Raw genomic sequence first — 15,636 nt, forward strand, 5'->3', positions numbered from 1 at the left:
CCATCAATACCTAGGCCTTGTCCTCCTTGAGCTATGGTTGCCACAGAAGATGTTTTCCTATGAATTGTTGCACTTGGGATGTGGGTAGAATGCCTTTCACACACCTTAGATTTATATGCTAAGGTGTGGCTTTGACACATTTGTCTTTGCCAGTTGGGCTGAATTTTAACCCCAAGCCAACCTGTCCAACTAGACAAATTAACCTACAACCATACATAAAAATTAATATCTCATCATAGACACATCGGATTTGAGTGATTTTTGTTGCCCCTTTCTCCTCTAAGGGTCCTCTAACACCTCCATGTGTCAAATCACTCAAATGCCTCGTGGTTTCACACCCACCAACTTGGGTGCAAAGCCCACATGCTTGGGTTCCAAGCCCACAAAACCATTTGTGACGCTCCAACCTCCAAACCCAGAACCCTAGGGCTTGGAATACCTCCCAAATTACCAAATCTCAACATGGGCATTGCTAGTTCCGAAGTAAAAATGGTGATGGTCATCGCTAATATGACAAGGGACGACTTGTACTCATTCTTGAAACCCCAACACTAGAGAGAGAAGGTGCCACATCACCCATCTAGCCTTTGAGAGGGTGACATAGGGAACCCAATTTGACCCAAAGCATGGTTTTTGGACATGGAGGCACTTTAAGGCATTTCTTGAGGCTTCCCCTTAGGATTTGAAGTTGATTACAATGGTGGAGCATCTCCTTAGTGTTGATTTGGGCTAGCATCGGATGTGCTCTAGGCCTCAAAATTTGCAAGAAGGCTTATACACATGCATTCTCCAATACCCAAAAATCGTTTTGGGAAATTCCACCTGGAAACAGTTTTATTAAGATAATTAATTATTTTTAATGGGACCCTATGTCTAAACTTAAGAAATTAAAATAATTGATGGGTATTAATCTAAACTGTGGATGGAACTTCTAGAAGAAGGCAGAGATCAAGTCAAATGATCTTAACCATAGATTAGAATCTAATCTAGATCGTTGAATGATCAACGAGAGATTATAAGAAGAGTCTTGATCAACATTTGGAGAACAGACCAGAGGCAGATACTCAGTTACCCAAGTAAGATCGCTTTTCTCACTGGTCGAAGTTCGACAAGAGAAAATCGAATCAGAGGGAGAGTTGCAGGTGAGAAAGGGAGGGAGGGCATTAGCAAATTCAGAGATCGCAAGGCAGCAAGACACAGAGCAGGAACAAGGTGATGCAGAAAGAGGCAGCGCATACGCAGTTTAACATAGAGCTTGTGTGGGCAGCTTGACGCAGAGCCTAGGAAAGCAGTTTGACACAAAGAGGACCAGAAGGATTCCGAGGAAGAAGTGCTTCTCCTGGGGCAAAACTTGGTCAAGATGTATCTGTAAAATTTCTCATTCCTATTTTGCTGGCTGTAATTCGTACAAGAGAATTTCCTTAAGAATAATAAAACCCTCATCTGCTACACCGGTTTTCCCACATTGGGTTTTTCTGGGGACGATTGTCCAAAAATAACTGTCATTGTGGTTGTATTTGTGCTAGTGTATTTCCTTACATTTACTTTCTACAATGTTTTAATTGTGAAGGCTGCAGTAGAATATATTTCGATATTTGTCGTAAGAATACTATGGATAACTTATTTATGAGGTAATAAGTAGAAGAAAGAATATTAATCACTGCAGTAGGATTTCTATTTAGAAATTTTCACACAGCCCATTCCACACCTTGTTGCGGCATTTATTGCTCTAAAAGGAGATGATTTCATGCTTATAGAGGATATTGACCCACTCGTGTGGGCATTTAAGTCATTATTTATTGCTTTGAGCTATGAAGTTGGCTTATAACCTCTTTTCTTGTCAACACTCAAGTCAAACTTGTTGTAGGGCTTGTAGGTTTATTATTTCGTAAAAGTGAAGGTATAAACCTCATATAAGTAAAGGATCCCTCTACTCCTTTTCATCAACATCACACATGTGAATTTGGCCTCCTGAGAGAGATTGTGAATTGCTTTTGTCTAACTCGCTGCTTGGAAAAATGTAATTTTTGTTGAGCATCTTTATATTGGAGATTGATTTTTGCATTGGACACATATTTTTGGGATTGAAAGACAAGTTTCTTAGACAAATTCGTAAGTTTATTGTTGATTTTGCATGTGAATGAATTTATGCTAGGGTTTATAAATTTTCCATGACTAAATACATATTGTTTATTGGAAATCTTGGTAACTTTCAATGTTAAAATTATTCTTCCTTGAAAAGTATAGAAGAACTCCTAGGGTGCATCTTTTATATTTAATTTCTCCCCTCACAAAATAGATAGCTAGTGTTTTCCAAGAGGAAGATAACTTTTCTCCTTTACTCCAATCAATTTTCATTGTCCTTTAAAATTTTCCATAAAAACTCCATTAAACATTATATGATTAGGCATTGAACAAAGTTGTGTTGATAAAAAATTGTCAAAAACTAAATATTTATCCTTTCTTATCTCTTCTAGCCTTTTTAAGGCAAGTCACTAGGCTTTTCTAGGGTTGATTTACCATAGAGTCGAGTTTGAGGGGATGCCTGTGGACGAAATCCCAATTTTTGCCTTCATAAACCTTTTAAACGCAAAATATAGCATTAAGTGTGTCAAAACCTCCCTAATTAGGACTAACATCATCTTTTCCAAGCTCCTTTGTGTCACTAAAACCCTAGTCTTTAGCCATATCTAAGGGTTCCACTATTCCTTTGATAATCTAATTTATTGAGGGAATCCTTTATTTGAATTCTATATGTCTAGATACTCCTTATCATTGCATATCAATAAACCCTAACTTGTAGTAGTCCTTAGCTAGTCTAGGGTTAGAACACATGTTCCTTTATAAAGAAGATTTAGGTCTATTTTGGTTTGAAGGTATCTTTCCCTAAGACATTCATATCACCTTGAGCCCTCTAATTAGGCTACCTTTATAGGTGAATACAGCGAAGCCTCCCTCCCTTGTGCTGAAATTCCACTAAACAACAAGAGAAAGATTGTTGATATGAGAGTGGCAATCCTTCCTCATTGTTGTCATAGGGTCTGGCATTTTCCTTGTGAGTCCCCTCACAAGGCCTGCTAAAATGTGTGGCAACAGTGCCTATGCTACTGCTAAGTCCAACTCCCTTTATCTGAGTCCATCAATGTGGTGGTGTCACCTCCTCCTCTACCTCTCCCTTACTACATCCTGTATTGCCTCCTCTAACCAATAAAGGATCAATTCCATGACAGACCTCTCATTCTCAACTCTCCATGAAGCAATGGTGTCAATCCCATCCAATAAGATGGCATCCATGTCAGGTGTTTTCTAAATTTTCCTCACACAATCAAAGATTGCAGTAGAGATGTAAATGCTTCCACGGTTGAGGGAAATCAATCCCCACACCAAAAAAACATGGTGATGGCAAAGGAAAATGGTGCCCTCTTCCTCCTTGGCTCAAGCAAAACCAGTCTCCTCCTCTGCTCTCTAAACCCTTGTTTCAAGTTGCAAAATGTATCAAAAAGACCAAAACAAAAACAAAAAAACACTTAAACTGACATTGTCCGCAACATGTTATTTTTTGGATCATCTGGCGATTTTTACAATATTATTGAGACCAACTCGTGCTTCCATTAGGTCTAGTTTTGTTGTTTCTATTATTACCACCAGGGTTGCAGTCACAGAGGTGTCCTTAGACTCTGTGCCAGATGATGTTTACGTAGCTCTTGTTGATGATCCCATGTGTACTAGTGGTGATGATCCTGATGAGGAGTGATCATGTTGATCACTGATATGTAGACTTGCAGTATGCCAGTGGCCCAGTATATTGTAGCATTGTCTTTGCACTCTATAGGCCATTTAAAGTCTCATTGATTATCTATTTTGTTGTTGACATGCATTGCACTCGGTACCATTTTGATATATTCACCCTTACATGGTATCTAGATGAGCAAACTTTGCCTATTTTGTCTCTAATGGTTCGCAATCATGGTTTTAAATCTTAAAAATAACTCTTTTTCATTAAAAATTAATTATTTCATGTATTTTTTTTAAAGACCAATTTATTGAGATCTGACAAGTCTGGTTTTTTCTTGTCCTGTTCTGATTCAAAAACTGGTTTGATAGTTTGACCAGGCCGGTTACCAGTTCCTTATTTTACAACTATTATTAATACAATGGAATCCATGCAGAGACAGGTAAGGGCATGGCAGGGCTAGGTGGCCCTGGTGCTAACAGGGCACCACCCTCAGTGTTACATGTGCAATTGGGGTACCATATCATATGCTACGTGTCAGAAATATGTCCATGCTAATGTGGCACAAATTGTAGAATCTTCCAATGGCTCCAATTTGGTGCCCTAGACTTTTGACAAAATTTATATTGTCTAAAAGAGCTTGATGAGCAGAAGATGATGGTAACCTCAGAAATGGGGTCTGAGTTGAAAGGAAGAAGCAATTATTTTATAACCCAACCTCGTGAGGGTGACTTACGAGGTCAGTTTTGATACACAACCAATGCCATCCTATCCCCAAATGACCAACCAATGTCATCGTATCCCCAAATGTGGGGGCCCACATAGCTCAAAAGTAGCCCAAATGGAGGCCAGCCTCTTGAAGCAGTAGTTTCATCCGTAACTTCCATATCTTTATCTCTGAAGTTATCATTATTAATTATAGTTACAATATTTAAAATATGCAATTTAGTTACAATTTTTCCTTGTTCTTCTTAATGAGAATTAGACCTGTAACCCTCAATGGAAAGTTTACACTTATCTGGGATACAGTAATCAATACAGGGCTACCGCTACATTAGTACTGGAAGAAAAATCATCCACACTTCAGAAAGCTCTGAAAACAAATTCATAGCCAGATGCAATGAATATTTACTTCACCCTGCGTAAATTGGCTTAAAAGTGAAGCACCTTTCCTTTTTACTCTAGCAATGATCTCAAATCCTCACTGAAAAGTGTCTCTACTGTTCTATTTCAGACAGAGTACTCTGATCATTCCAGACCATTGTTAAGCATTATAGTTAATGAACACTCAACGGGATAAGAAATTTTATTCGGACATCTATGAGTCAAAATCCCCATTGCCTTTCTGTATCTCATACAAAATGAATTTTTAACAGCTACAGCAAAGTGTATTTTCATTTCATGGGTTCAATTAGTAGCAGAATGCTCAATATTTCCAGCAATTTCGACATCTCAGAAAGCTTGCATACTCATCTATATTTTCATTTGTGACAAACTTGGTGTTAATAAAATATTCCTATTGCCATTCATCATGAGAACCTTATGAAGCTCACTTATTTAAATATCCTCATGCTCCCAACACACTTACTAAAATATTTATTTTATAAACAATTGAAAGAAATCACCCTTTCAAACAAAAAACATTGCCAGTGCAACTAGAATGTGTTGTTCTCACCATCTTATTTCGATACTATAAAACTACTTACATTTCAAAGGTTTCATTGGGGTTACAGAATATCATGTCAAGCGGCTTTGATATAACTTCAAACTCAATAAACCTGAGTAGATTATACTTACTTTGAACATTGGATGGATATCATCATCAAGATTAAACCATTTGAAATTTACATTAGCCCTCGAGGCAGAATATAGAGCAAGTTCCCGCTGCATCAAATAATCACTAGAAATTAGTTTTCATGTGGAGAAACATAAAGGTACATATGAAATCAGGTAAATTAAGATCATTCAAATCCATTCACAGCTATAGGACTCATTATTCATGCAAATGAGATCAAAAGAAAGAATAATACCTTACTTTAACTAGCCAAATCTAAAGAATATATATAACAGTCATGTTCTTGTACATGAAATCAATTTGAGGCATCATATACAATTCATGTGCAAGCCTTTTGGGTGAAATAAATGGAGTTAGGAACCTGAAGTCTCAAAATATTCACGTGGTCAGCTTTTGGTATTTAAATGGTCAAATGATAGACTTTTCAGATGGGATGATATCTGCAAAATCCATTTTTAGTGTGCTTCTCATACAAATGAACCTGATACTTAACATATTTTAGCTACTGTTAGCTGTTGCTTACCTCGTCTTCTTATGAAAGCAACATTACATAGACAATTTTGAGTAAGAAACAAAAAAGGAAACAAACATACAGAAACAACCCTAAACTGCCCTAAATGGATAAATGGGTACAACTCCAAAACATGACGGAACAAACACATGCATTAGCAATATTTTAGGAAAACAAGTATATTATAAAAGTAAACATAGTCAAAAAAATAGAGTCGACTTCCACTAGGTTTTGGTGATCTAGGTCTGTTTTCTTTCATTGTACATTGATTTCCCGTTACTCCTTGCTCTGACAGCCTAGTTGTCCTGCACTAGCCTTGAGATGCCACTGCTTCCTATAACAATGCCTGTGGATTTCTTCTAAAGGAAACCCCTGGGTCCAAAGTCAGATATGTTCATCTAACAAGAGGCCTGTGCATCCACGGTAGCTGCATCTGCTCATTGTGATCATGGTGCTTTCAAAGATCACTGAAAAGTTTAATCTGAAAGCATTTCACAAGGTAATGAAATCCCCCCTAATGAAATTCCTATGGATATTTATGTTGATAAATATTCTGGTGCTTGTGATAAGCTCGAGTATCTGACACTTGTAGGGTATTTTCTCAGTCAGGTTGTGCATGAGCCATCACAAAAACCTAGTTCAAGGAATATGGGAGCCACACCGATGCCACAGAGCACCCAAAGCCTATCTAAAGGCTTTCTCCTTTTCTTTTAAAAAGTGCTGCATTGCACTATTATTGTTGTTTGTGGCCCCCAGCAATGTCAAGACTCAAAACACTTTAATAATCTTATCCACATGGGTTGAGTACGTTGCCCAACTCTGTTGTCCTGTGTGTGAGAAGCTCCCTACCATGTAATTCTTGAATTATTGAACCATATTTCATCACTAATCAAACATTTTATCAATTATAAATCTTCTGAATTCTTTATCACTAGTCATGATAGATGACAGTAACATTTGAGATATAATTTCAGAGAATATATCACTGAGAGTTTAAATGAAGCTTATTAGATATATCAGGGAAATTATAGAAAAAATTTAGACCTGAGAAACTCTGAAAATATTAGAAAAATCAATAGATGGAAAAACTTGGAAAATATCATATATATCAGGAGAAATCAGAGATAATACAACACTGGATGTGCGTCTTAAAAGTCACCTTCTCGAGAGCTCCAAAGCACTTTGTCTATATCTGGTTTATGAACAAAAGGCTCAAACAGTTTATGGTTCCCAAATCAGTTTGTGGATCCATATGCATTTAATGTCCCCTTACTAAAATGCCAATACACTCGCAAGAATCCTCAAGGCTCTCTTCTAGATATTTTAACCATGGCAGCTTGGGAGCAGGAGTGGATGCGGGAAGCGGGAGCAAGGAGCGACATTTTCAAAAGCTCCCGGATCCGGAGAGAATTTTTATATAATATATTTTGATGCATATATGTCAACAAAAGCATGTCGAATGATGTTTTAGATATAAAAAACAGTGTTGCGAAAATCGCGATATTATCACGATTATTTGAAAAAATCACGGTTTTTGGTTCAAAGGATAATATCGCATGATTTTTATAAGTTTTTTTTTCCAAAAAAAATTGCTGAAAAAATTGCGATACGATAGGAAAAAATCTCGGGGCACCGGGACAGCGCGTTTTATAAGCAAAATTGAGTTTTATTTGTCATTTTTAGCAAACAGCGGACTTGTTTGAGACCTGAGGAGGAGAGGAAGGCGTCTACTAGGGCAGAGAAGGAGAAAAACGGGTGATTTTAGCACCTCAAGCAAGAGAACTTTGTGTTTGGACCAAATTTCTTCGGCAAACCATGGTTTCCAGGTATGGGCACCAAATTTGGCCATTTTGTTTTGGTTTTTTCTTGCTTTTGCTTCAGTTTCTACAACCCGTTTGTTTTGGTTTTTTTCTTGCTTTTGCTTGGGTTTCTATAACCCGTTGATTAACAATGATTTTTGAGTAGATTTGATGGTGGTTTTTTTTTCATTTTTGTTGCATAGAGTGGAGAGGGTTCATTTTGGTCAAAAATGCAAAAACTTGGTTGTTAGATTTATTAGTTTAATTTTTTCTTGTGCTCTATTTTTTTGCATCATTTTTTATCGGGTTTGAAAGTGCATTTTTTCTATTATTATTGGATTGAGTTTAAGTTGTTTTTTTGTTTGTCAAAAATTCAATGTGTTGTGTCATGTATGTAATTTTTTTTTTTTTACTTGCAATTCTTATTGTGTCATAGTTTCAACTTCAAACTTCATCTCACATTAAAACTCAAGAATTCAACCAAGTTACAAACATGCCAAGGGCATTGGACCCTCTATGGGAATTTGGTGAACCTGATGGAGGGTTTGATAGAATGAACTTGTCTTGCAAGTTGTGTGGGCAGCATATGTAAGGGGGGGTTTATAGATTGAAGTATCACCTTGCACAAATCTTTGGACGTGATGTAGGGCCTTGCACCAATACAAATGCAGAAATCATCTGAAGAGCCATGAGATCATTGGAAAAATTAGAGCAAGACAAAGTGACCAAAGCAGATCTGAAGAAGCAACTAGCAGGGAGAGTGGTAGGAGGTGAATATGGAAGTGGCACTAGTTCTAATTCAGCATCAATGTCTAAAATCAACCCTGTAGCTACCTCATCATTTTTTGCTCCTACAAACATGCCTGGTTCACAACCACCTATCACTTCAATGCTTAAAAAAATGAGAAAGAACAAGCTCACAAGTTGTTGGGAAAGTTTCTCGTTTGGAGTGATATTACTTTCAGCGTTGCAAGGAATAACCCATTTTTCCAACCTATTGTTGATGCTATTGCAGTTGTTGGCCCAAAATACAAAATCCCTTCTTATGATGACTTTAGAGGCCGCATTCTTCAAAATGAAAAAGTTGACTGCACCAAAAGATTGGAGGAGTTTATGGCATCATGGACACGAACAATATGCACTGTGATGTTAGATGGTTGGACAGACCAAAAGGGGAGAACAATTATAAACTTCTTGGTTAGTTGTCCCAAGGGGACAATGTTTATGAAATCTATTGATGCATCTTCACATATCAAAGATGCAATATTATTATGTGATTTGTTGGATGTGTTTATTTTGGAGGTGGGTGCAGAACATGTTGTCCAAGTCATAACAGACAACGCTGCAAATTATGTTGTTGCTGGCAAGATGCTTATGGAGAGGTATCCTACTTTATTTTGGACACCTTGTGTTTCACATTGTATTGATTTGATGTTGGAGGAAATAGGAAAAAATTTCCTTTGTCAAAGATATTGTTGACTCATCAAAAAACATTACAAAATTTATATATAATCACGCATCTGTGCTTAGCTTGATGAGAAAATTCACCAACAACAAGGAGTTGGTGCACTTGGCCATTACATGGTTTTCCTCTAGTTACATATCTCTTCAATCCCTCTTGAATTCTATGTGGAATGTGAAGAGAATGTTTCTTTCATAGGAGTGGCATGCTTTAACATTTAGCAGCAAACCAGAAGGAGAGGCTATATGCAGATTAGTTTCATACCAGGAAAACTTTTGGACGAGAGTGCAAGAGGTGTGCACCGTTACTAAACCTTTGGTAAAGGTTCTTCGATTAGTTGATGGTGAGAAGCCCGCAATGGGCTATTTGTATGAGGCCATGGACAGGGCCAAATAATTCATTCGGGCCTACTATGATGATAAGGGAGATGAGGGGTTTCAGAAACAACTCTCCTATGGGAAGTGATTGATGAACGATGATCTACCTGAACCCCACATTTTCTTACCCATGTGGGTTCTTATTTGATGCTGAAATCATGGATGGATTCTTATTCTGTGTTCAAAGGATAGTGTAATCTCCATCAAAACGTGCAGAAATCTCCAAAGAACTGGAGATATACAAGATGTCAGGTGGCACATTTGGCTTTGAGATGGTTGTGTTTGATAGGAAGACTCAAATGCCAGGTATTTTTTAGTTTGTTTCAAATTTCATTGTCTCTTCAAGTTCATAACTTCATATTTTGTTTCAACTTTCAAATTTCATTTTTTCTTATGTTTATCTTATTTGTAATTGTGTTGTAGATGCATGGTGGACTCGTTATGGTACCAGAGTACCCCATCTGCAAAAGCTTGCCATTCGAATCCTTAGCCAAGCATGTAGCTCCTTAGAATGCGAGTGCAACTGGAGTATTTTTGAAAAAATAAACAACAAGAAGCGCAACAAGTTAAACTTAAAACTTAAAATATTCCAAATTTCCAATTAAAATTTTGAATTTATAATAATATTTCTTTATAATTATTATTTTATGATCTTTGTACAGGTTGGAGTCCCAGCGACTTAATGACATGGTCTCCGTCTACTACAATCTTTGATTGTGGGTGAGGCAACTTGAGAGGATACCAGATATGGAGGCCATCTCATTGGATGGGATTCACACCACTGTTGCATGGAGGGTTGAGGCTGAGAGGCCTCTCATGGAGTTTGTCGATGATTGGTTAGAGCAGGAGGTAGTGGAAGGCGTAAAGGGGGGGAGGAGGAGGAGGAGGTGACACCACCTGCCCAGGCTACCCGTGCCACCAGTAGAGGACATGGTCTACCTCCTCTAGCTCCTACTTCTTCAGCTTCTAGAGCACAGCAGAGTCCACTACCAACTCCACCAGCATCTACATCTAAAGGGAAAGGGAAAGCTAATGCATTTTCTCACAAGAGGGGCAGAGGAAATCAGTAGTATTAGTTATTTGGTTCATTTCATTGTATATGACATTATGACTCATGATATGAGATACATTATTATATTTTTTGTTGATATTTTGAGGCTGAGTTGGGACTCATGAGTCAGGACTTACCTTTCAGGACATGATTCATTGTTATGTGTGATGTAGCACTAGAAATGATATTACACATCTTATATATTAGTTCTTTTATCATATTTATGTGTGAATGTATTTATTTTATGTTGCAGATGCTTTAGATATTAAAAAAATTGAAAAAAAATGAATATTTTTGTATTTTACGATTTTTTCCCGATTTTTACAAATTTTTCTGATTTTTTCCCCTCGCCAATTTAATCCCGATAACGATTTTCGCAACATTGATAAAAAGCATAAAAACATGGATTAAAGTTTAAACCATAGAACATCAATCATCTAGAAGTTATAATCTTCATCAACCACATGTCCACAAGTTAGCAGCATACAACATATCGAGTCTCATTATTCATCAATCTTAAAGTTTCAAGCTTTTAAAATTCAATATATAACATTTGTCATCATTGATCACTAAAGTTGTTCTTGTAACCATTACCATTACCAAGTAAACAAACTATAAGAAAGAATATCTAACATGAAATGAAATGTTTCAACTTTCAACTTTCACAAAGCATCATATTCATAATTCATTACCAATAAGTTATAATTGCCAACTTCAAACTTCAAACTTAAATTGTCATATATTTTTTACAAAAAATATCATAATAAACATGAAAGAGTCAACAATTATAAAAACTACTAAAAGCTAGAAAAGACAAGTAAATCTATTATCTATTGTCTGGGCCTCTTGCCACAAGAAATGTCTAATTTCCGAGAAACTCGTGGTCTATTGGGAGTCTCCTCTTGCATAGTCGGATGGCCATGTCCAAAATGATAACCAGATGGCACATGACCTTCATGTGAGGTTGTAGATGGAGGTGGCCGCATCAAATCTTGTGGAACTCGAGCACTGCTACTAGATGATGCAAGTGGCATGGTTGTTGTTGTTGTTGTTGCTTCATTGTCATCTTTCAAAAATTTTGCTTCCTATTCTTCTAAATATATAGCTCCATCCTTCAAATTATCTTCCTTTGGGTTGTTGTCCCAAGTCATATCTGATGTATTAGCACAAGCCCGCTCACAATAATGTGTCAACAACCTCAAGTTGTAGTGCACAAAAACCAAGCTTTCTACATGGTTTTCATTGAGGTAGTTTCTTCTCACATTATGGGTGAAGCTATAGGTGCTCCAACTCCTCTCTGCAGAAGAGGTATTAACAACCTGTGAAAGCACTTTTATTGCCAATTTTTCCAAGAGTCCCCTACCACCATACATGTCCCACCACATGACAGCATCATATTGTCCCTATCTTCCATTACATGCAAAGAACCAAACACTCCAATGCTAATTAAGTATTTGCCTAATTCTCCACACAATATAGCACACTCCTCCCTGTCAGGGACTAGCTTATCTAATGCAACATATACCCAACTTGTATCTCTAAATTTGAATGTTATTTGGTACTAACCCCAACCCCAGGAGCAGGTTTTCCCAACCAAGATGGAGAGTAGTATTTTGGCATAAAGATACACACGAAGGTATGTAGTGGAACAATAAGTTTATCCCATTGTGCACACATAAAATTGTAAATATGATCATACAAATTGGGATCTTTTGGTTGAACAATATCTTTTATTTTCCCCAACATGTTATCCATGTACTCAACCACCTCCCAATCACTGGTGCATCTGTATCAACAAAACGAATCATGTTATAAACTGGCTTGGTGTATTGCAAAACATCTCTCACACGTGCCCAAAACAGACCATCAAGAGCAGCCTCCTCCACCACTTCAAAACCTTCCCTGTCAAGTGCGTTTGGAGCCTTGTCCTTTAATACCTGCCAATGTTGACTTGATACCATGCTAGCCAATGACTCTCTTACCTTTAAAAGGCACATGAAGGTGAGCTAATAGCTAACAAATCTAGTCTTCCCAAGCTTCAATAGCTCCAACCTTGAGTGACTGCAGAAAAACCCATGGGTATTGCTATGATTAGTAATAAATTTTATCATTCTCTTGTCTCACTTGTACAAATCACCAATCCATCTATATTGAGGTTCCTTGAACTTAATAATATCATGCATCAAAAGGTTCACTGTGTGAACCAAACACCCAGACCAAAATATCTTGGGTTATTTATCCTCAATGATTGCTCCCACTACCTCACGATTAGAAGCATTATCAGTGATGATTTGGATGACATTGTGTGGCCCAATACTTTCAATTCTTTGAAGTTATGGTTGTGCAATGTTGATGGGGCATCAGATAAATGGATACCCCAAAGTCATTCCAAGAATTTGTCGATTTACCCAAATCATGTGTTATTTTGGCTTTTTCATGATCAAGTCCCACAGTTCTAGCTCTATCATACCCAAGGCTCTTGTATCCTTTACAGGCATCATTAATGGCAAAAACCATTTCGTGCCAATAAGGTGAGCGAAGAACATTGCATCCGCATCATCCCTACACCCTTGATCAAGGAAATATGATATAGTTCTACGCCTTAAAGGGATGTTTGTGCCTATGTCTCATCCACTACCAAGGGTGGATGTTGATGGAGTTCTTAGTCCATGTGATTGTGGGCTACTGGTGTCAAGTTCAAAGTCACCCTTTGATCTTTAAATTTGTATTGGGCTTCCTCCTCTTCCCTTATGTATTTAGCTCTTTGTTGCACTAACACACTTCCACAAGTTTTGATTCCTATTTGATTATTTCCATCCCATGCCATTTTCCCACAGAGATGCTTTCTAGCACGGGTGTACGGACTTGTGAAAGTGATTTTGCAATGGGGGCATGTAAATTTAGTGGTTCCATCCCCTTTCCCTCCTGAAAGCCTAGTGACATATTTCCACAAGGTGGTTTGGTCTACTTTGGTTTTCTTGCCATCATCATCTCCAATCTCATTATCCTATTCCTCTTGATACTCCTCTCCATGGTTTCCTAATCCACCACTACCCACTTCTTCATTATCTTCATCACTCCTTCTGCTCCCCAACACCATCATAACGAAAAAGGAACCAACAAGAGAATGCCAAGCCATATACCCATCATGTTTGGTGGAGTTATAGTTTCTTGCCTGCAATAAAATGAAGGAATGGGAATGGGGGAGAGAGAAGAGAACATCTTTCATTCAACAATGGACATATAAAAAACACAAATGTTACATGGAAAAATAAAAAGAATAGGATTAGACCCTAATTCTTGAGTCTTTGGCTCTCCGATGGTGGTGTCTTCAATCCCAATCTCTCTCAAATGGTAGTCTTCAATCTCCCTTGCAAGCTCAAACCCTCTCAATCTTCCTCTCACTCAACTCCTCAACTCAAGCTCCAAAATCCCTCTCTTACTCTCTCAATCATGCAAATGATGCATTGTGAGAGGTGAGGAGACCTTTTATTTCTTTTGGCCATCGCCCTCCCTCCATCAAAAAAATAAACGGTCGCGATTTTTGGCACACGAGTGCAGTCTAGAGTGATTTCTCTCATACCACTCCCCGATTTAAAACCTTGCTCCAGGAGCGAATAGGAGCGATCGCTCCCGAAAGGGCGGGGAGAAATTTTTTTTTAAGGGAGCGTGCTCCCAGAATTCGCTCTGTATACGCTCCCAAGTGAAGGACACTTCATGAGCAGATTCAGTGGAGAGTGGGGGGGTGCACTCCCCCACAACCCTGATTTTAACACACTTTGCATGAAGAGATTTATTCAAACATTTCATGGGAAAAGCAAGCAACAAATGTATAGAAAGGACATTTCATCACACTTTGTAAACAAAGGGTTGCAAATGTTTGGCATACACTTAAGAATAAACCCTTACTCAGCAAAGAAATACAATAAACTCTAATATGCAACAGCGAACTTGAGCCAACTTTTATTAGTCCACTTAAGGAAATTACATGGCACTTTATTTCTTTCAAGCTTGAGATTTTCTTAAGCAAGATGGTTGTAGATAACTTGGTTTTCTCAAGATGACCAGGGAAAATTTTAAAGATGGAAATATATCATAAACTTTAGAAACCTTGGCTAATCTTACTAGTCCCTAATATGTAAGCTATAAAATATTTGGTGTAAAAATGTTCAAATTTGTAATGATTGTATATATAGTCTCTATATAATTTTTGCGATCATTAGGATAAAATAAGTTTGTACTATAAAATTTGGGCGCATAATTTTTAGAAATGATGAAAATTGGCAAATCATTTTTTTGGTAAAAGCATGGAAAATTAGCCCACCTGCAAATATTAGCCCCTAAAATTTTCCCTGAGGATGACTCGAATCCTCCAATGACCTTTGGTTTTCATTCTTCGAAGATGTATCCACCATTTAAACCTGGCACTGCTAGTTTTAGTTCAATTAAGGTGAAATATAAATTCAGCTGCTAATAGGAAGGGACTTGACCTGCCTTAAATATTTACTCAACCACAGAATCAGCTTAACTCGGCCTCCAAGAAGGAATGATATAATCCTGCAAGAATAATATAAACTCGTCTCCCTACCAAAGTGGAATTCGGCATGCAATAATACCAACTCTACATGCGACAATAGCTACAATTTGGCCTGCTATAATTGAGAGAGCTCAACTTCCAAATTTGCACCCATCCTAATCACAAATAACCATGATCAACCTGCAGATGAATAACTCTGCTAAATGATACTTTAGCAAAGGGTTGGTATGGTACTACTATAATAAATTTTAAACCAGGGTTGTGGGGGAGCAGCTCTACACCTTTCAAATCGCTCTCGAAGCATGCTCCGAGCGAGAGCGAATTGGGAGCGCATTTTGGGGGCACGCTCCCGCAAATCATTTGGTTCATTT

The 15,636-nt window shown here is 37.7% G+C and overlaps 1 protein-coding gene across 1 annotated transcript in view; it reads right to left on the reverse strand.

Annotated features, from left to right (window-relative positions):
• The window catches only part of SRFR1 (Tetratricopeptide repeat (TPR)-like superfamily protein), a 256,769-nt gene that overhangs the window by 155,876 nt on the left and 85,257 nt on the right, over window positions 1-15,636 (reverse strand). The window contains exon 8 of the mRNA XM_089417193.1: window positions 5,531-5,617. Coding sequence (XP_089273319.1) covers window positions 5,531-5,617 — 87 coding nt within the window. The remainder of the gene's footprint in view (window positions 1-5,530; window positions 5,618-15,636) is intronic.

This window comes from Pinus tabuliformis, chromosome 3_2, assembly GCF_031772625.1.
Source record: "Pinus tabuliformis cultivar Carrire ecotype Pingquan chromosome 3_2, CPIR1, whole genome shotgun sequence".
Classification (NCBI taxonomy): Eukaryota; Viridiplantae; Streptophyta; class Pinopsida; order Pinales; family Pinaceae; genus Pinus; species Pinus tabuliformis.